Raw genomic sequence first — 25124 nt, 5'->3', positions numbered from 1 at the left:
ACACAACACGAAGACTGTGGCCGACACTGCCGTGTGGTGGACAGGGAAGCTGTTAAGAAAGGAAATCCCGAGTTCTCATCCCAAGGAGCATTTTTTTTTCATTTTTCTTCTTTTTATTGTATCTCTGTGAGGAGATGGATGTTATCTGAGCCGACTGTGGTAATCATTTTATAAATGTACGGAAGTCCAACCAGCATGCTATACACCTTACACTTACACAGGTGTATCCATTATTCCTTAATAAAACGGGGTGGGGGGAAATGAAGGGGCCAGACATGAGATCCCACCAGGGCTTCAGTTTTAGGTTCTTTGGATTCTTGCCCCCAAAGACCAGCCTTAACAATCACTTAGTTGCGATTTCACATTTTTAAAAATGTGCCAACAGGGAAGGATATGTGTGTGTGTGTGTGTGTGTGTGTGTGAGAGAGAGAGAGAGAGAGAGAGAGAGAGAGAAAGGGTGTGTGTATGCTCGGATGTATGTGAAGCAGGGAGACGGGACTGTGGCCTGCCCAGGGCCCCCACTTGCCAGGAATAGACGTGGCCACCACGTGGGGGAGGAGCGCCAGTTGGAGCCGGAGACGCTAGGAGACGCGATTCCAATTTAGCAAGGAGAAGTGATCTCCAAGACAGCCCAGGCTAACATACCGCCCACTGGGCAGGACTAAAAATACACCCGCATGGCGCTAACGTCACACCTGAGGCAAAAATACACCCAACCAAGAGTTGCTGGCTTGTTCTCCTCCACCCCGCTCTGCTCTCTCCATCTGGTGCCTCCGAGGGGCAGCAGCGTGGAGGGCTGCGCGGGCACTTCCTTCGTGTCACCCCTCCCCTTAGGACCCTGCCAGCCCCGACCCCCGTACCCCAACAGAGCCCAGAGGAGGCAGGTCCTCCTGGGCGACGGTGGCTAGAGGCTGACAGGTGGCAGTGGCTGACCCAGGACTGCGGTGGGAATGCATTCTGAGCTGGAAGGAACTTCAGGGCTGTGTCTCAGAACCTTCATTCTTGCAGTTGGTGCTGTTTTATTCCGTCATCTGTTCCTATGCATTGATTCACCAAACATTTTTTTCTTACCCAAGGATATTCTTTATTGATTTTAGAGAGAGAGGGGTGGAGAAAGAGAGAGGAACATTGATGGGTTGCCTCCCATGCGTACCTGACTAGCTTTTGAACCTGCAAGCTTTTGGTGTACGGGACAATGTTCCACCCAACGGAGCCACCCAGCCAGGGCGATTCACCAAATATTTCTGATCCTCTGCTGTGTGCCGTGCACGGTGCTTGACCCTTGGGGACTCAGAAGGAGGTCTGAGGAGGTCGTGGGCCAGAGGGGCTCACTGTGTAGTGAGGAAGGCCGGTCTGTGCACAGGCAACCACAGTTCTGAATGTCATAAGGGAGATGAAATGGGATTCTCACCGCCAGTGTTTTTTTGGTTTTAAAAAACGAGGCTCTGGGTTTCTGATAAATTGTACATTGCCTCTCTTCCTCTTTCTGTACCTCCGTTTACACTGGCCATGGGCCTGTTCTCCCTGCCAAATGAGTCCGTAGAGATGGGAATGTGGATTGATTGGTGCTGAGGTTGCTCTGGATAAAAAAGTGCCCGTACACACCATTCCAGGGAAAAGGAGCAGCTCACTGTACATGCGACACTTGGCTCGCTTCCTCACTGAATCCTTACACCTGCCTTCCTGGAGGTGGTGTTGTCCCTGTTTTATAGAAAAGGAAACCGAGGCTCAGAGAAATTCCAGAACATGCCCCGAAGTCACCCAGTTATGCAACTCAAAAGTCTGCCCTCGTTTCAGATGCCCAGCTTCTCACCCTAAGTTAGGGTGCATTGCAGGTGGACACCCCGAAGCGTTCCTGATGGTTAAAGGGAGGTAAGGCTTCCTCTCGCTGGACCTACCAGTGGGGAGCCTTTGCAGGAGGGATGGCAGTTAGAGCTGAGCCTGTAGGTGATCAGAAAGGACAGGCAGGGAGGCAGGGAGGTGGGGTGGGCAGATGAGGTGGAAGGACCAGTAAGGCAACGGCAGCCTGGTTTGCTGGAGCTGGTGGAGGGGGATGGCTCAGATACAGGGGCCTGGGCCACCTGCACCCGTCCGTCTACACATGCTGCCGAGTCTGGGGAGGAGAAACACGGAACACAAAGCTGAGGCCACACCATGGATGCCTGGGTGTTCATCTGAGGACGTCAACTTGATTTCACTGGCGTCCAGGAAAAATGTCATGACAGTCCTCGGAATGAATACTTGTCACCAGCCTTCTGGCCATGAAGAGGTGCCCAGGAAAGAGGCAGCGGGCCGAACTGGAAAGTGGCTCTGGGGTGTTGTCCCCGATTCTGTGACCCCAGTGACCTCTAACCTGGACCACTAGAAATAGAGGATCAAAGTTGCGGCCCTTTAATATCGTTTCCAGGGTGGTGGGGCTTCGGCCACTCGAGACCTCCACTGTGTGTCTGCAGAGATGCGGTTGTGGGGGGCTGGAGAGCCACCCACCAGCCTGGTTACTGCCGGCCCCACCTCCTGCCACCTCACCAGCCCACAGGCTAAGTAAGGTTCTCCTCAGCAGTGTGACCCAGGCCAGGCTTCTGAACCCCCTGAAAATCTCCACCCAGCAACTTTGCTCTCTGACCATACATTCCACCCCCCACCCCAACCATCGTCTGTCCTCGTCCCGACCCTCCACCCCCGTTGGAAGATGCCACTGGGGCCCAGGGAGGGCAGAAGCGCTGGCCCGGCCCCCCCCGCCCCCCCCGGCCCCCCGCAGCCTCCCCCCTCTGCTGGGTGAGGCTGGGCTGTGAGGTGAACTTCGGGATGGACCTGGGGGCTCCAAGGCCAGTCACGGGGACAGAAGGTGGACAGCCAGGCAAGCTGCCACACACTTGGCTGGACCCATAATTGAGGTCTGCAGTTCTGGCCAAGGTCACAAGGGAAGAGACGGCTGAGAGACTCAGGAGCGATGACCGCACCACGGTGAATCGCAGGGTTTATCACCCAGAAAGGGAATCAGCACCAGCGGCTCCCCTGAGTGTGACCGCTCCCCCGCCCCCGAGGGGCTGTGTCCCTCTGCTTCTGGCTACCTAACCACTCCCGTCCCTGTCTCGTGTGTTCTGTGTGTCTGAACCTTTCTAAAGCTCCATACTTTTGCGTTCCTTCGTTTTCCTCTCTCTGCTTCTCTGTGTCTGACCCTCTAAGCAGGAGGAAATGTTTAAAAAAAAAATGTTTTTCATGTAGGTTGCCCAAGGAAGAAGGAAAGAAAGCAGAAAAGGGTCCTCTTGTCGTTTCTTGACTCCTTTTAACAAAAGGAAATAAGCTTCTGCCTTATAGGGCAACCTCAAGTCAGGGATGAGCACTTGTAAAAATTACCAGGAAGTTGTGGTTTCCAAACCAGCAGGTCTTTGAAAATGTTAGGGAAACCTGCTGAGCCACTTCATGTTAAGAGCCTCTGTCCCGAGGCGGGGAGGGCTGGAGCGGGCTGTGCTGAGGCCTACCTGCCCGCCGGGCGCTCTCAGAAGCCTTCCCAGGGGTGTGTGGGTGCATGTGTAGGGGATCCCTCTGCACTGCACTAAAACTGGAGCTTGAACAAGCGGTCTTGCTGCTACAGAGAGGGGGGCATTCACCTCCACAAAGGACTGCAGCCAAAATCCAGCCCAGTCTGGGGCCCAGGTGTGTGTTGGGGTGGGGGGAGGGGACACAGCTCCTACCCCTCCTTGCCCCAACCTGGGCGTCCCAGGCTGGTGAAGGCAGAAATGCCAGAAGTAATTAAACCAAACCCAGGCTTAAAGCCCCTTTAGAGATCAACATAACCAGCTTAATCGCCTTCTGAGACTCATGCAGGGCTGGGATCCTGTGGAGGAGGGGTCCCTTACTCCTTTTGCTTGTTATCAGGAACTGTGCACTTGAGCTTGATTTTGGTTCAGGTGCTCCTGGGGGGAGGTAGTAAGGCTGAGGCAGGCGTGGCGACTCGGGAAAGGAAAAGGAAACAATAAAATGTGATTTGAGATCATCTCTTCTTGCCCTCTCCTCCAGCCATGCCACCCTCCCTGCCCCGGCTCTGCCTGCCCTCCCCACAGCCAGGCACAGTGCTGAGTGGGCTAAATTAGTCCATTAGAGAAATTCATTTCTCTTTATTAGTCTGTGTCAAATCCTTTTTATTAGTGGCTGGAAACGACCTCTCTTCTGCGGTAAAATGTCATGCCACTTCACTCCTTTTATTTGTTCTGCACTGACGAGGCTCCAAATCTCACCGAACTGGGGCAGTAAGATTTATCTCCTCCAAATTTTGAACGGCTTAAAAGAGATTGGGGTGGAGGGGCGGTCGGGCCGAGGTGAAGTGGAGGAGGAGAGAGGTGAGCGCAGGCAAAAAAGGTGAGCTCATACAGAGGTCAGAGGCCCTCGGGTCTTGGAAGTAGAGTCCAGCGGCCGTCTCTCACATCCTGTCCATCATCTTTGGGCCCTCGGTCCGAGTTCCCACATTCCTGCTTCTAGCCTCTGAGGAGAGAGATCTGGACAGCACCAGTGGGAACTCCTTACACCCATATAATTCAGATAAAGAGGAGCTCGGGGGGCCCGTATCCCAGGCCTGCTGGGAAATCCTTCTTTACATCTCATGCCTGGAACACACAGGGACATTTGTGTCCCAGGTGACTAAGACCCCAGTTCTCAGGGTCCCTGCCTTTGACCATGGCTGCCTGCCTCATCTCCAGCCTCAGGCAGTGGTGTTGGTGGGCAGCTTAGAAATACAGGGCAACTCTTCGGCAGCTGTGGTCTGGGCAGCTGGGGACAGGGCTGGAGACAGGGCTGGGACCAGGCTTAGAGAAGCCCACAGCAGAACTGAATCACTGGGGAGCTGAGCCTATTTCTCAGGAGGTGGTGCACGGTGTCTCAGCTGCCTCTACCCTGGAGGTAGCAGGTGCCCAATGACGGTCTGGATTTATGGAGGGTTCCAGGGGGGCAGAGCACCAGTGCCACAGGCGGTCACTGACCCTGGCTGTGGCCCATGTGAAAAATGTGGCTGAGCCCAGGTGCCACCTGAACTCTTGCCCTCAGGAACCCAGGGGCTGGGGTAGGTAGAACCAGGGGAAGGAGCCTGGAGAGGGTGGGGTACTAGTAGGGAGGATTTGGAAACTGATAGTTTGGCTCAGGTGGGGAGGGGCTGGAGATGGGGAGCCATGCCAACATCCCTGAAGCCAGCTCTGTGCTCATGGGCCCCTGGTTAATTTGGTGGGGTGGGGGTGGAAAGCATGTTTCCTTCCTCTGAGACATCACAGAAGCCCCAGAAAACACCTTCAGATACTCACAACCCAACACACACATTCTGGGGAGATCTGACACCTAGAAGTGAGAGGTTCATGAAAAGGGCCCGTGCTGTGGCTCTGCAGGAGGGGCGCCCCTGTTCCCAGCATTTGTGACAATGCCTCCACCCCCTCGCCCCACTCCCCGCAAGGCCAGCTCTGTCTGAGACCCATGGTCTGACCCTGCTCACCTCCTCCCCCTCATCTCCCTCCACTCCCCTCCTGTCCACCTTGCTCCAGCCACACTCATCTAGATTTTGTTCCAGAAGTGTGCCAGGTTCGTTCCTAACTCAAGTGCTTTGCTTTTTCTCCTGCTTGGAATGCCTCTGCCTTGGATTTTTGCATGACCATCTCCTCATTGTTCCAGGCTTAACTTAAAGGTCACCTCCTCAGAGACGCCCGCCCTGACCACTCTCCTACCTGCAGGGACAGGGACAGGAGCAGAGGAGCCCACCCTTCAGCCCCAACCCCAACTCTGGTGCTAGTACATGGGGGACACAGGCACCAGCTGGTCCCTCTTTCCCCACCCCACATGCCACTCATGCTGCGCACACATAGCACTCAGTCCCCGCACAAAGTGCATTCAGAAAACACGTGGTACAGGCACATGCACTGCACACAACATAGGGCACACGTGCTCTGTACTCATAGTACACAAAACCTGCACCCCAGCTTCTAACACCGACCCACACACATCTGCGCTATGTAGTTCCAACACTGTGTGTGCACATGGCAGGAACATACCAGACCACGCACTTACACAACACACACACTGGATCTCCCCGACAGGTACACGCGTGCGCACGTGCACGCACACTGCCCCCTCTTCATTCGGCAGCTGCCCACCCTCCCTCCGGCACGTGAGGAGGAAAGGAGTGGTGACCGGTGGGGGTGCCCCCCACCACCTGGCACTGTGCTGCGGATTATTAGTTCCTGGTAATTTAGTGCCCTTGTGCAGAGTCGATTTGTGCCTTTCATTCCTAATTGATCTAGTGGCTGTTTAAATGGCAGCAGGCATCTGTTGAGAGTAGGAAGGTTCATCAGGCGCAATAATTCATAACACCGTCTGGAATTTGCCTTTCATGTCCCTCAGCTAAACCACAGCAGGCTCTGCTTAAATTACAGCCACCAAGGCTTCCTTTGGTATTCCACTCAGGGCCAGGAGAATCTTGCATTAAACTGGGATCAGGTTAGATTAGACTATAATATGCTGCGGTATTAGTGGCTGCAAATGAAGACTTACGCTGGAGTTTAACCCCTTCACCTGGTTTCTCTTTGTCTTCAGCCAGATGGCTAAGTGAATCCAGCGTTTTCCCTACCAGCTTCCTGGTGGTGCTGGGTAGACCGTCTAGAGCTTTGGGGCTGCAGATGGGCCACCCTCGGCACCGACCCTTTTTTCCCTAGCGGACTATAACCCAGCCTGCAGCCTCAAGGGCCCCCTGCTTTTGCATTAGCTCCCACAACAAGGGTTGGGGAGAGTGTCCAGATCAGGCTCTACAAGGCAAGCAGCTCACGCGAAGTAGAGATCTATCTCCCCTCACCCCCACTGCCCCTGAGCCTGAGTAGAAAGACCAGCAGGCATGGGTTTGAGTGTGGAGGGGGCTAAGCACCTCTGTATTTTGGCCTGGAATTATTAGAATCCCAGAATGGATCAGGCCTGTAGGCTGCCCCCTGCACCGTCAAACACTGTGTAGGCTGAGTGTTCGGTTCTCCTCTTGGTGCGTTTAATCACAGCGTGCTGCGGGGGGAAGCACAGTCTGTATGCCTTTTCAGGTCTTACTGTGTTTTCCAATATGGTAGCCACAAGCTACATGCGGCTATTTAAATTAAAATGAGTTAAAATTAAGTACAATTTAAAATTCAGTGTCCGAGACATACAGTCATATTTTAAACATCCTGGCCCCGACTAGCCGGTGGCTACCATGTTGGACAGCAGGCAGAGAACATTGCCATCATTGCAGGAGTGTTAGTGGACCGTGCTGGCCAGAACATCCCTCTGCAGAGGCCCGGGGGGGGGGGCAGGTACATGCTTCCTGCTTCCTACTGTCCCAGCATGCAGATGCATTGTGGGGACCACCATGGGAGGAATTGGGGCTCCAGTGTCAACAGCTCATGCAAACGCAGGCATCCTTGCTTGTTTTTAAAACACAGCAATTTGCATGCACTGCAGAGAAATGAGCGAGATGCACTTTCATATGCACGCAGGCACACAGATTAGTGCGATCCACATCTTTGCTAGACTCAGCAGACCGTGATGAGTGGTGTGGGCTTGCCTCCTGCCCTTAGGTAGCTCACATTCTAGTGAGGAAGGCAGGTGACAAAGCAAAGAGCTGAGGGAGCCATCTGCACAGCGTGGGGGAGGAGCAGTCCAGGGAGCTTCCCGGAGTGGGTGACATCTCAGCTGAGACGCACAGAGCCGGCGAGGGAAGCCCTTCCGCTTACATCACACACCCCAGAACCACACCATGCCCCGCTCACACTCGCTCACATGCTCTCCACCCCCTGAGTCATTGCCATCAACTGAATAGCAAGTGCTCACCATGAGCATGCGGGACAAGGCCCTGAGGATACAACTGCCATTCAGACAGGGCAGTCCTGGAGGAAAACAGTGAGCAAATAAGTCTGCAAATCATCATTTCATTCCAAACGTGTGGAGTGTGCGGTGCTGGGCAAGTACAGGGAGGTGGTTTCACGCTCTGAGGTGTCCGACCTGAACTGGGGGGGGCTCATAGATGCAGGACAAGCAGAGACACCTGTCTGGCAGGTGCGGGCCAGAATTCAGGCTCACACACCTGCCCTGAATACACTCACCGACACATAGGTGCCACCCTTAGCTGGCTCCAGGCAGTCAGGAATGGGTTGGTGTCCCACCACCAAGGTTCACATCCAGGACTTGTCTGGACACTTCTTACATTTCCTTCCTGGGTGGACCTTGAACCAGAAATGGACACCTACTTCTTAGAAGGGTTATACCCATCACTCTCATTAAATGTCCACCCAGTTTATTGTACCAAAGAGAAAACTTAGGCACCCCCGTGGGGAGGAAGGCAGGCCCTCTGAGGCCCCAGGCATGGGAGACAGGATCTTCCCCACCAGCACATGAAATGCTGCCATCTAGGCTGACTGTGGAGACTGGGGACATTTTCAAGGAGGGGGACCTTGGGAGAAGAAACGATGGGAGTGTGGGAAAGGGACCCTGGTGGCTTCTGAGCCCAGCCGGCAGCCAGCGTCTGTGTGCGCATGTGTGAGCTCTTGCTGTCCCCCACAGGCACCCTCTTTTCCCGCTGCTGACGCTGCTGTTTGAGAAATGTGAACAGGCCACCCAGGGCTCTGAGTGCATCACGTCCGCCAGCTTCGACGTGGACATCGAGAACTTCGTCCACCAGCAGGAGCAGGAGCACAAACCCTTCTTCAGCGACGACCCGGAACTGGACAATCTGGTAACGACCCTCCAGCCCCACCCTGGCTAGGGTCTCCTCCCCACCCCAGGGTCCTCTCCAAATGCTCTAGAGAGGATCCTTTTATTCATTCACTCATTCATTCAACAAAAAAGTGCTGCGTGCCCGCCGTGGGAGAGGCACTCGATGCGCCCCTCCCTAGCAGCTGAGAACCATCTCTAAGTCCCTCAGACCAAGAGCTGCAGGACAGGCGCTGCTGCTGGAGCGCTCCCCTTCTCTGGTCTCCGCCCGCGGCAGCACCCGCCTCCCCTACCCAGCCTCTTGCAGTGCAGACAGGAGGGAAGGTGGGTTGCTGCACCCTACATGTCTGGGGTAGCAGTTCCGAGGGCTGGAACTGCTACAGGTGTGTTAGGACACCTGTCCGGCTGCCCAGAGAGGAGCCAAGAGCTGGGCGCTACTGTGCAGAGGATGAGGTGGCCGGTGTATTCAAGCACAGCAGTAGCTAGAAAGACCTGGAGACACAGTCATGTTGCAAAGGAGGCCGAGGGATAATCCTGCCCATTTAGGGGACAGAGAAGATCAGGCTCCTAAAACTAGTTTGTCATCCAGATTATCACTACAGCTTTTTGTTATTTTTATTATTTTTATTCTTCACCTGGGATATGTCCAGTAATTTTAGAGAGAGGGGGGTAGAGAAGGAAACATTAATGTGAGAGAGAGGCATTGATCAATTTACCCTTGTACATGCTCCAAACTGCAGATGAAACCCACAACCTAGGTCCATGCCGTGACTGGGAATCGAACCCGCAATCTTTTGGTGCACACAGTGATGCTCCAATATTTGCTCCAATGATGCTCTCCAAACTAGCAGAGCCACCCGGCCAGCGCCCCTACAGCTTTTTTAGAAAATACATATTCTTTGGCCTGACCCCCAGGAAATTGTGAATCTGAATATTTGGTGAATCCACAGCTGTCTGTTTTCTGGGCGACTGCAGTTACCAAGGCTTGCTAGTCACCAGATCAGGTGGCATCTGAAATTCTTAGCTGGGCCCGGGAATTGTGCTGAGAGAGAGAGAGAGTAACAGAGAGGGTGCTCTGTTCATTCATTGTGAAAACAGTCTTCCTGGAATTATGAGCCGCAATTCTTGATTCTTCTGTGGGTGGCTTACCCAGATGATGCACGGTGAATTTGGAAACCCTGCAAAACTCTCTTCCGCAAATCGATTGATTCCAGTGCTGACCGCTCACGTGCAGAGGTCAGCCAGCACCTGCTCCCAGAAGGGAAACAGAAAAGCAGCCGTGGCTCCAAATAGGAAGAAAGAAACACGCCCACACACGGCACTGGTGGTGCACTGCAGGGCGGATTCAGTTACTTTGGCATTAGTACGTGTTGCAAGGTATCCACCCACTGCTTCCCTCCAGGGTTGAATGTGATGTTTATGGAGTCCAGGGGGCTACCGGGAGAGCCCGCCCTGGCCTGGACATGTGGGCAGTGAAAGGATGGGGCAGCGCTCAGAGAGGGAGCAGGCCTGGGCCAGAGGATAGCCCCTGCTGCCCTCGGGAGCATCGGTGCAGGTGCCCGAGAGCCCCAGAGCACTGGTGCCCCCCTGCCTCCCTCTGCCTGGGCCGGAGAGAGCAGCCACACTCCTCAGGGGCCCAGACCCTGTCTCTCAGGCTCCCAGAGAGCCCTCCCCCTGTGGGTCCCCAGCTGGCCAGACAGTAGTGCAGGCTGGTCTGGCCCTGCCTCGCTGGTCCACTGATAAGAATCCCAGCACAGCAGCCGTGAAACTGGCCTTCAGAACCTATGCCTGCAGCAATCACCGACTCGGGGGTGAGGCAGCCATCTCTGTGGGAGCTGGCATGGGCCAGGGCTAGGGGAGGGGGTCAGAGCTCTGTTCCCTTACCTGTTACGAAATCGAGGCCTGTGCTGATAGGAAACACCTAAAATGAGACTGAGGGGTGTGGAAAAATGGAAACCTTCCTTAGAGGTAGGAGTCTGGGGAATGTAAGCCTCACACACCTGGCCCAGTGCCGCCCGCCAGGTGAGCTCTGGAAGGCCCACCGAGGACAGCCTCCTGTTCTCGGGCAGCCTCCTGTTCTCGAACAGCCTGGAAAATGCCAAAACGTGCCCCGCTCTGTGCGCCCCCCCTTGCCAGCACTGCCTGGGGCTCTCTGGGTCCGTTCACTGAAATAATTATAATATCATTAATATTATTATTATTATTATTATTTTATTGAAATAATAATATTTTAAAAAATATTTTATTTATTTATCTCTAGAGGGGAAGAGAAGGAGAGAAATATCAATATATGGTTGCCTCTTGTGGGTCCCCTGCTGGGAACTAGCCTGCAACCCAGGCATGTGCCCTGACTGGGAATTGAACCATGGTCGTCCAGTTGGCAGGCCCGTGCTCAATCCACTGAGCTACACCACCCAGGGCAGATTTCTTGATTCAACCCAACAGACTCCGTTAAGTGCCTGCTCTGCGCTAAGCCTGACGGAGGGAGGGGGTATTGTAGAAGCTGCCACCGAAGCCCTCACCCTGCAGAGTTCCCAGTTCTCAGGCCACCGGCTGGGGGTGGGCCAGTGGGCAGAGCCATCCCTGGACTTCCCATCTACTCACTGGACCTGATCTACCTAGAGGAGTTAGCCTTAGTCACAACTGGTTGATAGGTCGACTAGTTCTTTTTTTTTTAAATAATTTAAATTTTTTTTCAGTTCCAGTTTACAGTCAATATTATGTTGTATTAGTTTTGAGGGTATGGCATCGTGGTTAGGCAATCATGTCCTTTACAAAGTGACCCCCGATGGTGGGTCAGTTATGGGAAAGGGGCAGAAGAAGAAGCATCCAGTGGAGATGAAAGCCACGGGGCCAGGCTCCCCGCTGACCATGTTGTGCCTCTGAGGGCTTCACTCCCCAGAGGCTGGGTTTCCTCCCCTGTGGGCCTCATGCCCTCCCCAGTGACCACACTAAACTCGTTCATGAGGTGGCTCATGGGACTAAGTGGCCTTTAGGAACGCGTGTCATCCAGAAGGTCGATCTCAAATGCGGCATCTTGAAGGCGAGGCATTCTAGCTTCCCAGCCTTGCCTCCCAGCCCTGCCTCCCAGCCCCCCGAAACTTCACTTGGGGAGCCAAGCAGTGCCCTTCGCTGCCCCTCTTGTAGTCCCCTGTGGGGAGCGGGGGTGGGGAGGCCAACCGCAGGGGCCGTCATTAGAACAAGAATCATGTAGCCAGCACAGCCGAAATGCACATAATTAGAAATTAGAAAAAGGTCAGATCGCGTCATTATCAGCTCAATCAGCTGCCGAGCGCCTCAGCCAGTTAATCTGGCATCTGTATTTTTTACAACCCTGCACACGTAGCCCAACGGACTGTAACTCTCTATCCGGACAGATATACTGCGCAGTGGAGCAGGGACATAAAATGAGAGACCCCAAGCAAATGAGCTGAGATAATTGGGAGATTTATTTTATATATGTGTGTGTGTCAGGGCGGCTTTCTTCTGCCCTTGAATATTGACTTTCACTGATGTAGTTGTCAGGAGGACACTGGGGTCCCCCAAACTTTGTCCCACCCTGGGACTTCTAGCTCTGAACCCACCTTCCCCCCAGCCCCACCAAGCCCTCCTGGGTCCTGAGTCCTCCCCACCTCCAGCTGCCCCCTCCTCCTCCAAGCAATTTGCAGGTTGTACCCTGCCCTGCTCCCAGGTGGGTCTCCCAGACAAGCTCCCTCGGGAACGGCTGGCCAAGCTCTGCCCAGGGATCAGAGGCACCCAGGCTGCAGCTCCTGAGGGAGCCCCCCTTCCCGGTTGGCCAGCTGCTCCTGCACACATTAGGGGAAACACGGCTCCACAGAGGAGCATGTCTGTTTAATGGGTGCAGACACCGCAGCCCAGAGAAGGGAAGGGACTTGGGGCCAGAACCAGGCCTGCTGACTCCTGACGTGGTGCCCCCTCCACCATGGCACCCACCTCTCTTCTCCCTGGGGGCAACAAAGTCCTCCTTTATCCAAGTTCCCCCGCACCCTTTCCCCTCAACCCCACACTCTGACCCTGTCTACTTCCCATTTCCAGCTGCTGGGGGGGGGGGGGCTGGAGTGCCCCCTGGCTAGCTGCACCGAGGTACTCCCCACCCCACTTCTTGTGCCTACCCCGTCCGTGCTCACCAGGCCCATTTCTTACCTGGCCTGCTGATCTCCTGCTTGGGTCCAACAGCCTCTGACTGGCAGTTGGTAAAGTTTGTAAAATTTGCAAGTTCCTCAAACCCCTTTGAAAGGTAAATGCTTTTTGTTTTATAAAATCTGATTTACGGGCCCCCAGTGGAGGGCCACGGTTTTATATATTATGCAAGATTTCAAACCGAGGCTGTAAAACCTACGGTTTCAGTTACATGCATGGAATTTTTTTATGTGTAAATTTTTTAACATTTATGGGGCACGTTTTAATGAGACCCTGGTGTGGCTCGAGGGAGAGATTATGGCTGCCTGACCACGAAGCCAGCTCCAAAATGGGGCCCCGCAGGCCCTGGGGTCGACGCTGCAGAGACGGGGCCAGAGGCCCGAGGCCGGGAGAGGAGCCAGGCCAGAGGTCTGGGCCGGGAGGGCCCCACCAACCCCACTCAGAGTCGCCCCAGCCCCCAGGGCCTGCTCCCAGAGAGGAGCGGGAAACCCTGCAGACACCCAGAAAGGGAGAGGAGGTAAGAACAACCCAAGCTAGCAACAGCTAACATTTACAGAGCACTTATCAGATGGCAGGGTCTCTTCTGAACACTTGTCATATAATTTCTTACTAATGTCTATTTTGAAACCCACAGGCACATATTATGATGATTCCTATTCCCACTTTAAGGAGACTAAAGGTGACATCTGTCCCTGGCCACAGCACACAGCTGGCACAAGGCAGGGGAGTCACCGGAGGGGCCCCAGCACTGCCCTCCTCGCAGCCACGCTGCCCTCTCACCGGTCTTTTCTCAGTTCCCTCCTAGCCACCTCTCAGCCCCCGCTCAGTGCAACTCCGAGGGAGCCACTGTTGTTATCCCATTTTACAGAGGAGGAAAGTAAAGTGCAGAGGTCACGTGCATTGTCCTGGGCCTTTCAGCAGGTGGAAGACGCTGGCCTCAGCCTCCCAAACCCATTGTTCTCGAGCCTCTGCTCTGCTCTTCACTTTTCACCATGGCCCTGCCCACAACTCACAGAGGAAGGGCTCAAGGCCCGAGAACCCAAAGCCAGCAAGTTTCAGAACCATGGGTGTTTGCGCCAGGCGGGTCTCATTCCCAAAGCCCACCTCCCGCCTCCGCACCACACCGCTTCTCCAATGGAGGACGTCCAAGGAGAAGCGCCACGCCATTCACTCAAAAGCATTTAACTTGTCATGTGTGATGTCTTCCATAGAATGCCCGTTCTATCGCCCAGTCATCGGCAGTTCCCAGACCCTAGTCCCCATCCTTCTTCCAAGTCCCCTTTCTTGTTCCTGTGACTTTGCACTTAGAAAAATTCCCAGTTCGATTTTAGCTTTGGCTGCCCTAATGACCACCAGGAAATATCAGAGCGTGTGTGTTTATACATTCCTTCCTCTGTAAGCGAGGGAGAGCCGTTCAGCTCCCCAGCCCCTAGATGAGAGACGGCCAGCGCCTCCCCAACGGCGTGTGCAATTTCGCGGGGTACCTAGTCTCCAAGCCTCAGTCCCCTTGTCTCCGGGAGAGATGCGTCCCGTGGTTATGAGACTCAAATGAGCTAATGGAGTGAAAAGCATTTCACGACTGGCAAAGTGCTCTGTATGTAATTTTTTTTTGAAAGGTGAGATTTATTACCATCCAGTGAAGAGGCCGTGATCCTACAAGAGAGGCCACTTTTCAGAAGGGACTTGGCTGTGAAGGGCCCATGTTGGCATAAAGAATTGATGTTTATCAAAGAGCTACTCTGTGACCAGGACATGTACATACATTATCTTATTCCATTATCACAGTAACCCTACAGTGCAGACATTATTATCATCCTAAATTTGACAGAGAGGTAAAACACGTGGCCGGAACGCCCAAGCAGGAAGCAATAGGTGCAGAAGATCTCGCCACGTGGCTTCAGAGGGAACATGGGTTCCATGTTCCTCCCCGGGACCAGCAGGGCTGCCGCGCCGTGGTCCGAGGTGGAAGTGTGAGGCTGCAGCTCCTTCTGCTCCTTTGAAGGGCACGTCATAGAAAATTAGGGCTGTTTCCGTATTTTGGAAAGGCAGGGAGGGAGAAAAGCTGAAAGGCGAAGCAAAACCTGGGGAGAGGCATTAAGGATGCATTTGTCACAGTCGAGGGTGATATTAAATTACGTGGAATTGTTATTGCTCTAGAAAATTTGGGATAACTTTTTATATGGCATTGGTTATTTAGAAAAGTAGTTTAATAAATCAGAGTTCTATTCTGATTTACAGGCAAAACCCCCAAACTGCAAACGCATAGGACAGAGGATGATTTATAAAACATGAATATAGAAGAAAAACCAGAAATGATTTTTTTCCCGCTAGCTGAAGATGGGATAGCACTGCAAAAGCCAACAAGATACTAGAAATTATTAAAAGGCGTTTAAAAATGCACATGCTCTTTGTTTCCTGTGGTTTCTAAAGCAGTTTCATATTCTTATTCCCCTTAGCTCTTAGCAAATCGTGTGAGTTAGGGATGATCATATTTCCGTTTGACAAATGAGGAAACTGAGGCTCAGAAAAGTCAGGCTCCTGGCCCGATATCGCCCACTTTCTCAACTGCAGGCCTGGACTCAGGTTCCGGCTGCTCGACAGTCCACCACCCCACGGGCCTCTGCTCGGCCAGGCAGCCGCCCCTCGGTGATGGCTTTGCCGGGCTTTTCTTCTGACACTGAATAGGCCCTACATATTCATCGCCTCGGATACCATTATGATTTATTCTACCCCCTTAAATCTTTAAACCAAGTCTACTATTCCATGAAAAAGTAATCCTTCAGCTGCGCTTTATCAGACCAAAAGGCGGGCCCCCGCTGAGCACCAAGCACCAGGTCCGCTCAGGCGCCCTGTGTGCGTTTCATTTCAGCAGAGCCCGTCAGGTACATCCTACTTTTATTTTGTTTCACTTATTCACATTTTCTGATCCTTTTTTGTAATAATAAGTACTTATGGGCTATGTTTTTTAAACAAATGAATACATATGTGTACTTTTCTGTATGTGAAAGTGTGTGTTACTTCATGAAAAGGCTCAAAAATAAATAAGCAAATAAAATGTTGATTAAAAATGAAAACTAGGCCAGTGAGGGAAAGCTCAGAAAGAGAAGAAAAGTTTAAGGAATTAGGATTCTTTTGCCTGGAGAAGACAAAGCTAATAGGACAATGTATTCAAGTTAGAGGCCCTGCCCAGTGTATGGCACGTAGTGAGACGATATTTATGGTGAGTGGGTAACATTAAATTCAGGGGCGCTGTGCTGAGAGAGACACTAGGTGTTCCTGGTGCCTACGGGAGGCTGGATAAGCACTTTCTGTTAAGGCAGGAGAGAAGCCGGCAGATTCACGGAAGAATCTGATAAACAGACTGAGAAAACAGAGAGGCAGTCTGGCATGACGAGGTTGTCACTGGGAGAGCCTTGAGGACCAGCTACAGCCACCTGTCCTGGGGGGTCCAGACCCTCTGCTCACCTAGAAGGCGGCCCTCCCAGCACCATCAGTGAGCTGAGGACAGGCACCCCGGTGACGTTCAGAGAATCGGACACGGAAGGCACCTGCCAGTCCAACCCCCACATCCCCCGCCTCCAGGAAGCAGCCACTCCCGTGGGTGAGGTATTCGGACCCCTGGGGGCCAGGCCAGGAGTACGAGAGGAGACATCCTAGCGGCTGAGTGAGGGAGGGTTCTGGAAATAATGATAATGTCCCCCAAACTATTTGGTTTTCCTGGAATCCCATAATTCCTGCCATGGAGCCACTTTCTCCCTAAACCATGTACCATTTACACTGCCATTTTCTCTTTCTCCATAAATTCCGAGAGCCGCCATTGAGGGCAAAGCGACATAGGCAACCTGGCTTCACGTCCTGGTTCCGCCACTCACCAGCTGTGTGACTTTAAGCATGTTACACAGCGTCTCTGGGCTCCATTCCCTCCTACCTCGAGGTATGGGCAATAATGCACCCACTTGTGGGGGTGGCTGTGGAGTGGGTAAGAGGCACGCCATAGGTCTAACTCAGGGAATGAACCGTAGTAAGAATAAGAAATGTTCGGTATTGTTATCAATCAATCAACGAGTATTTATTAAACCCCTTATACTGTGCTGATTACTCTGAGAGACAAAAACAGGATCTTCATAGCCAAAGCAAGTAGATAATTCAGGCAAGAGCAAATATTTTTGCAGTACCTAACTCCAGTTTTTCAGTTCAGATCATCAATACCAAGGTCACCGTTCTCCTCTGTGCCTAGGACAGCACAGTCTCCCCAGTCACAGCCGCGTGGAGGGAGCACTTCCTTAGGACCAGACCCTGTGACTGAGCACTGTGTGGAGACACACAGTTCTTGGTTTCTTTCTTGGAATGATGCTTCTTCTAATTCAGGTCTCCAGGAGCCCTTAATTAGTTGAGTACAGCGCCTGCCCATCAGACGATTCTGATGGCCAACCCGGGGACTCTCCTTAGTCACCTCCCACTTGAAATGGCAACGGAGCTCAGAGGGGAGGGGGCTGGCAGCTCTCCCCCAGCAGAAGTCAGATGCTCTGGGACAGATTCCCTTCCTTGTTTCCCTGGGCGTCAAAATACCAGCCTGAAGTGGGAGGGGGAGGTGAGACAGGGCCTTTTGCTATTACTTGTGGCAACGTAGACAGCCCTCAAAAGGCAGCAAGCCCCACCTTCGCTTTTTATTTTGATGTCATTATAGATTCACAAGCAGCCATAAGAACTAATACAGGGAAGTCCTGACTCCCTTCTCAGGACTGTAGAACAACTTGGCCAACAGGAAGTAGACAAGATGCAATCCACCACGCTTACTCAGATGCATCAGTTTTACGAGCACATGTGTGTGTGTTTAGTTCTGTGCAATGTTATCACATGCACACAGGCACATACAGACTCTGGTAGTCAAGACACAGAACACTGCCTCCCTCCCTCCCCCACCCCACCGCCTGCGTGCGACCACCGCTCTGTTCATCTTTATAATCTTGTCATGGCAAGGGTGTTACATAAATGGCCTCCTCCAGCACACCAGAGGCGTGATCTCTGGAGACTGGATTTCCAGCATCATGTCCTTGAAATTCACACAACTTATCAAGTGTATCAGTAGTTCGTTCCTTTTTGTTACCAAGTATTGATCCAGGATCGGGCTGTACCACAGATGCTGTATTCACTCACCTGCTGAAATGTGTTTTTTTTTTTCCAGTGTTTGGCTGTTAGAAATAAGGCTGCTGTGAACTTTGCATATGGGTTTTTTGTGCAACTCTACATTTTTCTTTCCCTGCATTAAGTGCCCAAGAGCACCATTTCTGGATTGCATGGTAAACACGCACTTAGTTTTGTCAGACACTGTTAGTCTGCTTTCCAGAAGGGCGGCACCACCTTACGTACCCTCAACGACGTATGAGGGGTCCTGTGCCCATACCCTCACCAGCATTTGGTGTTACCGCTGCTTTCTATTGAACCGTTCTTGTAAGTGTGTAGTGATAGCTCACTGGGGTGTTCCTTTGCATCTCCCTGATGGCTAATGACATTGAACATCTTTCCACAGGCTTATTTGCCATCTGTATAGCCTCTCCAGCAAAAAGTCTGATGTTGTCTTTTGCCCGTGTTCTAATTGGGCGGCTTGTTATTTTACTGGTTAGTTTTGGAAGCTTTTTGTACATTCTAAGTATGTCATTTGTCAGCTACGAGGTTTGCAAACATTTTTCCTCCTGGTCTGTTTGTCCTTTCATCTACTTTCACAGGGCCTTCTGAAGATCAAACACTTTTCATTTTGATGAGGTCCAGTTTATCCAGTTTTCCTTTTCTGGGTTGTGCTTTTGGAGTCAAGTCTAATCCTCTTTGCTTAGTCCTTGGTCTTGATGATTTCCTCTGATGTTGTTTTTTTTTCCTAAAAGTTTTATAGTTCAATGTCTGACATTTAGGTCTTTAACCCACTTGAATTTACTTTTACAAAAGATGTGAGATGTAGATCAAGATTCACCCTTTTGCTTGTGGATGTCCACCGGCACCAACACTGTTTAAACAGTGCTTTCTTGAAAAGCAACTTGGCAATATTTATCATGAGCGTGAAGAATGCCCATAGCTTTTTTCCTGTCACTTCTGGGAATCCACCCAAGGGAAATAATGCAGAACCATGAGGAAAAGCTATAAGTTTATAAAATAGCCACTGTAACATTTTCTTTATAAAATTGAAAAATTGGAAGTCATCTAAAATGCCCAATAACAAGGAATTGGTTAAATATGGCACACACATAGAATAACTTGCAATAATTAAAAATATGTTTGCTCAACGACTTTCACCCATTCGATAAGTATTTATTTGGTATCCATTTGTGCTGGTGCATGGTGAGCAAATTAGATGCCGTTGCTGCCCCTGGAAGCTCACAGTCTGGGTGGGCGAATAGACAGGACAATCTTGCTGCTTACAAAACTATATTGGGTAAACCAAGGGCAAAAACAGGACACAAACATGCATGCACAGAAACTATGTTAAAATATACGCACGTGGAAAATTTTTAAAAATGATTATTCTTGTAGAATGGTTGGGCCAAGAGAAGTTTTCTTCTATCCTCTGTTCTCCATACTTCTCTTAGTGCCTCCCCTTTATGCTGATAACAATGGTAAAGAGAAAAACTTCAGTGGAGAACTACCTTCTTGACAAGAGAAGGTTAGGAATGTCCTTCAGGAGAGACAGGCACATGTACAACCCAAGTCACAGGAAAGGCTGCCACAGTCAGGTCTTCCGGTGCCTGGCTAGGTCATGCTGGATGGTTCAGTCAGTCAGCGAGGACCACTGCGGCATCTGCAAGGTGACCTGCGTTCCGTGACGTGCTCAGCACGTGTGGTTAAGGACAGTTCCTGGCTCTCGAGGCACCTGCAAGAGTCTCTAATCTCAGTCTTCCTTATGCTTCTCCAGTGCTTTGCAGCTGGAGCAGCCCCTCACATGATCCCCCCAGCAAACCTGCACGGTGTCGGAGAGGACATCATGTCCCCCTTGTCAGACAGTAAGGTGCAGAGATTGCACTTAAGCAATTGCCCAAGGCCACACAAATCAGAAATGACAGACCTGGGGCTCGGGACTTGGTCTCCTGCCTCTAAGGAGCAAACACTCTCCTCAGAGCAAACACCACAACTGCCTCAAGAACAGCAGCAATAACAGTGGGCCTGAGGCAGGCAAGCCTCGGCAGTGGACGGTGAGAATTCGGATCACGTGGGTGAGGAGGCACAGACCCAGGCCAGGGCACGGGCTCCTCCCTACTGGTGTGCGTGGGGGTCCAGGCAGCGAGGGGAATGTGACAGGGACACCGGGCTCACCTGTCCTCCCTCTCTGCAGATGGTGAAGGCAATCCAGGTCCTGAGAATCCACCTGCTGGAGCTGGAGAAAGTCAATGAACTCTGCAAGGACTTTTGTAACCGTTACATCACCTGCCTCAAAACCAAGATGCATAGCGATAACCTGCTCAGGAATGATCTCGGGGGGCCCTACTCCCCCAACCAGCCCTCCATAAATCTTCACTCACAGGTAACACACAGGGCTGGGTCCTAGCGCCTAAGTCAGATGCAGGGATGTCCTGAGGTCACCTCAGCAGACCCTGTCACCGGGAGGGCCTCCTCTGACAAACTCCTTGTTCTACCCATCAGGCACCCTAGTGCCTTTTCGACAGTGCTCACCATGACAGGGCATTCCCTAGAGTCACGTCTTCCCTGGAGATGACCCGATCTGAAAGGGACAGTGTCCAACGTGACTCCTGGCTTCCTGACCCAAGATACCCCAAGAAATGGTCACATGAGTTAAGTAGACGGGAAGCCTTACTGGAGGCTGAGACAGGGACAGACCTGGGAGAGGACCCAAATGTCCCCACCCCACAAAAAGCCTTGCTGAGCTCCCCGGTTTCCTGAGAAGGAGGGTTTGGGGAAGGGGCCCTGCTGCAAATCCCGCGAGCCTGAAAGATGAAGAGTGGTACCCTGGGGGCTGCTTCTCCCTGGGTGTTGTCTAGATGCTTGCCCTGGCCAGGCACGTCTGTCTCCCTAAGGTTCAGGGTCACTGCAAATGTCACCTTAAGTCACTGTTTCTCAAGAGCCACCTGTTACCTTCATCCTGGAAACTGGGAATCGTGAAAAACTGTGGCTGTGTGTTCTGGGTGAGGGTGGGCTCTTCTCTCCAGGGCAGAATTATGGCGGACCCCAACCAGCAAAGTCCGTCTGTTGTGGCTGATGACAAGAATAAGTGCACAGGTGACAACAGTTCTGTGGCGAAAAAGGGAACAGCATGGCTACTCTCGTAAGGGGAGAGTGCCTGTGGGTGCCTCGGCCACTGTCTCAAGGGGAGAGCACATCGGCCCTTAGGTGGACAGGCTTTCGTTGTTTTCCTCGGGTCTTACAGCAGAGAAAGATTTACTATCTGTTACATAGACTATTATTGTCTACATTTTAGGGACAATCAAGGAAATGAAAATAACATGCAGAGGGGAAAGGCGATGAGCTGATTAGCTCTGTCCTTGGGAAAATTCACCCAGGCTTTGGAATTACCTTGAAGATAGACAATATGCATTTGTTGTTTTAGACAAGGGTGATGGAGTTTCAGCAAGAGCAAGCCATAACAGTCTGTATGCATTTTCTAGGCCTGATTCCCACGGGAAAACTCGGTTTGAAGGTCTGGCTCCTGCCCACCACTTCACTTCTGTATGTTTTCCACACAGAGCTGAGTCACATTTGCCAGGCCAAGACAAACCGGTCCCCTACAATTTCCCACCCTTTTTTCCTTTTTGTTAAGGCTGTTGTGGTGATGTATCCCACAAGACTTGCTAGTTGGTGGTCTCTTTTGCCACCCTGGGCAAATAATTTGTAAATGCGTCATAATATACAAAACATTATTAAAATCAACCAATGGCTCCAACCAGTGGCTCCAATGAACCACAACCTTAGACTGAGTCCATCAAACCAGTGTTTTGGGTTTAATGAACCAAGATTATCATTACGGGTTTGAAGAATCTCTTGCTTAGTTAAGCATTGAATGTCCTGCAACTGTTGATGTAACTCTAGTTGCAATTTATTGATTTGTCCCTTTAAATTAGTCTTAGATGATGTGGAATATCACTCCAGGAGTGTTGGCTGTAGTTCCATTGTAGTGGGGTGACACAGTTTGGAGAAACCAGGATCCCAGGTCAGCTGCTGACGGGTCACTAGCGCAATCTGGCGTTCACCGATCCAGTTGAGCGCTGATTCAACTGCAGAAAGTGGAGTCAGGATTGCTTGATCAATCTGGGCCTGTTGAAGCATTTCTAAAGTGGAGTTGGTTAAGAGAACACCAACAGTATGAGCAGTTTGAACTGACCCAGTGAGGGCAGCAGCTGCCGTGGCCTCAGTAGCTGTGACAACTGTAGCAGAAACAATACATGCAAGCAAAGTGCCAACAAACTCTCAGACTCTTAAAGAGCCCAGTGCATAGTTAAGCACTATTATGCCATGGGGATCTTCCCATTCTCTGCTTACATTAACTGGCACCCATAGCTGAGTTTGTCTCCTAACTATATAAACTGTAGTGAGGGTTAACTGAGTGATATTGAGATGAGTAAGACAGCTGGCATATATGGAGCCTGCAGGGACAGGCAAAGAATAAATTTTTGTTATAAAAGACTTGAGCTGTCCCTGGAGTTGCCAAAAACAAGTAAGGGTGAGAGGTACACACTGTGACCCAATCTTGTTTTAGAGGGCCATTCTGATAGAGGCTTTAAAGTTTTTTTTTATACAGGTGTTTTCTAGCAATAAAAGGCAAGCCCATTTTCCATGAGTTGTAATGCCATGGGCTAGTGTGGTTGGGAGAAACAATTCTGATTACAGGTGCCCAGGACCAGGCCCTTCCCACCACATGTTAGTATATGGGATTCGAGGCAGAGCCAAAAACATTGTTGTGCCGAGCTTAGCCAGTACTTTCCAATTAGCTCCCCCGTTCTCCACTACAAAAGGACCTTTGGGGAGAAAAGCAATAGTAGCATTTGGTCCTCTACACAAAGGCCAAGAGACTGAGTCTTTATGGCTTTTGTCTAAAGTACAAGGAGGAACCAGAGGGGGATTGAGAATTTGATAAATCCTCTCCTGGGTATGCAGGCCAATTGTAGTTACTATGGAAAGCTGATAGTAATTACTGTATTGCTCTTTGCTTGCAGCATAAAGTTGCTCCTTTAAAGGAAAACACAAAGTGTGAATATGAACAAAAAAATAAGTTAGTAAATACTTAGCAACATAAATCACATTTTTTGGCACCAGAATTCAGTGCTTGTTTTCTTCCAATGGGTTATCTGGTCTGTTAGCTGATCAGTTTTCATTTCCAGGTAGCGGAGCTTGATGTCTGTTTTGTTCATGATAAGGTGTCACCCTTTTAGCTGGAAGCCAGACAGGACCTGTAGGGATGGAAACACATGCATGCCCACTTCCCCATGTTAAGAGATCTACAGGGCCTTGTCAAGAGCCATTTCCCAGCAGATCTCTGTATAAAACCTGAGGATAAGATGACTTTGGCTCTTTCTTCTGAAAATGTTTCTCAATTGGAGTACAGAGTGATTCATCATAGTTTAAAAAATTATAGGTAAACATAGCCAACATAGTCAAATTTTGGGGGGTAGGCTCCTGACTCCCCATTTTTGTTTTTTTTGAAAAGATTTTTAAAGGTATGATGCGCCCCTACAACAATTGCCTGACCAGTTGGATTATAAGGTATTCCTGTTTTATGCTGGATATTCCAACGCTGAAGGAAGGCCTGAGTAGAATGGGCAAGATATCCTGGGCCATTATCAGTTGTAATTTGCTGAAGCTGACCCAAATGACTGAAGGACTTCAAGCCAATGGACTTGTATATTTTTAGCAGATTCCCCTGTTAAAGCAGATGCAGAGTAAATATCAATAGAAATGTGCATGTGTTTGAATTTTCCAGTGGGAGAGTAATGAGTGACATCTGCTCGCCAAATCATTTCAGAACTTAGTCTTTTAGGGTTAAGTCCCATGGATGGAGATGCCTTAGTAAGGGCTTGGCAATCAGGACATTCTTTAATAATTTGCTTAGCTTGGGAATGATAAAGAAACAGTCTTTTAACTTTTTTTATTGCTTTTTTGGTGTAGTTTAGGAGGTCTGATTTTCACCCTGCTGGGAGGGCTCTTTTAAGCCCTTAACCTTTGGCTTTCCAGTTTACAACAGGTAGTGGGCAGTTGGCTGAAAAATAGCCTCAGTTTTAAAAGTGCCTTTTTTTTCTCTACTTGGAAAGACAGGCCCTCTACTTTTTTTGCAAGCTGCAATGAGTTGGAGCAGCAAGTTAACTGTCATGTTGTTTTTAGGACTTGGTAGTTCTTAGGTGAGTTTGCAAGGAAAATGGGGAGTATGAGGGGATTCTGCTCAAACATGTTTTAGACAAAAGTGGTTATGTGCCAAGGGCCTTTTGTGACTCGATTAATTAACGGTTCCCTCTGGGAGAATAGCCAGTTCTCCCCCAAGGAAACGATCAGTGTTTATAGGTATCAAGTTAAAAATTAATACTCAGTCTTCTGTGGAGAAGGGCTAGTTCTTCCTGGGAGATAGTACACTTATATTTTATTTTTACAATAAAAGATCACAGCTCTGGCATAAACAAGGAGGATTCTTAATATTTCCTTAACACGTCACACCTCCTATCCCACTTATAGCATGCTTTAGATTGACAAATTTATGAACACATTCATAACTTTTAGAAACAGTTTTTCTCTACTGGCAAATACATTTACTTACTTTTTTAATTCTTGGTGATTGCTGCATTCCTGGAATGTGCTCTAAAGTGAACTGTTTCATTATCTAGTGCCCTTGAAATTTTTTTTAGGGAGGCTGGAAAAGAGGGAGGGAGGAGGCTAAGCTCAGTATAGCTTGTTCCCAGGGATGAAGCCGTCCCTGGATCTTCAGAAAGAGGATTCAGAAACAGTTAAAACAGACATTTTCTCATTGTTTTTCTTCTTGCACGTTTTACTATCTGAGGGAAGTGAGATCTTTTCTTTCTTTCTTTTTTTAATAATCAGTTTAAATTCTTTCTGGGTAGACTTTGTGATGTAACAGCATTAGAGATCTCATTCTATTTACTAAAACGTTTTGAGAATGAGACGTTACTTTTCAAACAGAAACAAAAATAAAATTCATGCAAACCAGTATTTTCAAATTAAATCCTCTAAATGAGGGAGTGAGACACTAGTCTTTATCTCTATACCACCTGGTGCTGTTTCAACTTCTGCCCAACTTTTTCCTAAAACTAAGTCTAAAG

General features: G+C 50.5%; 1 protein-coding gene across 3 annotated transcripts in view; it reads left to right on the top strand.

Annotated features, from left to right (window-relative positions):
* PKNOX2 (PBX/knotted 1 homeobox 2) overlaps window positions 1-25124 on the top strand; it is a 254565-nt gene that overhangs the window by 196916 nt on the left and 32525 nt on the right. For all 3 annotated transcript variants that reach the window (XM_037038201.1, XM_037038199.1, XM_037038200.1), the window contains exons 6-7: window positions 8554-8725; window positions 20183-20371. In XM_037038201.1, the coding sequence (XP_036894096.1) occupies window positions 8554-8725; window positions 20183-20371 (361 nt within the window). The remainder of the gene's footprint in view (window positions 1-8553; window positions 8726-20182; window positions 20372-25124) is intronic.

Source organism: Sturnira hondurensis, unplaced genomic scaffold, assembly GCF_014824575.4.
Source record: "Sturnira hondurensis isolate 20B ecotype Veracruz unplaced genomic scaffold, ASM1482457v3 Scaffold0024152, whole genome shotgun sequence".
Classification (NCBI taxonomy): domain Eukaryota; kingdom Metazoa; phylum Chordata; class Mammalia; order Chiroptera; family Phyllostomidae; genus Sturnira; species Sturnira hondurensis.
This window is presented reverse-complemented; position numbering and strand designations above follow the sequence as displayed.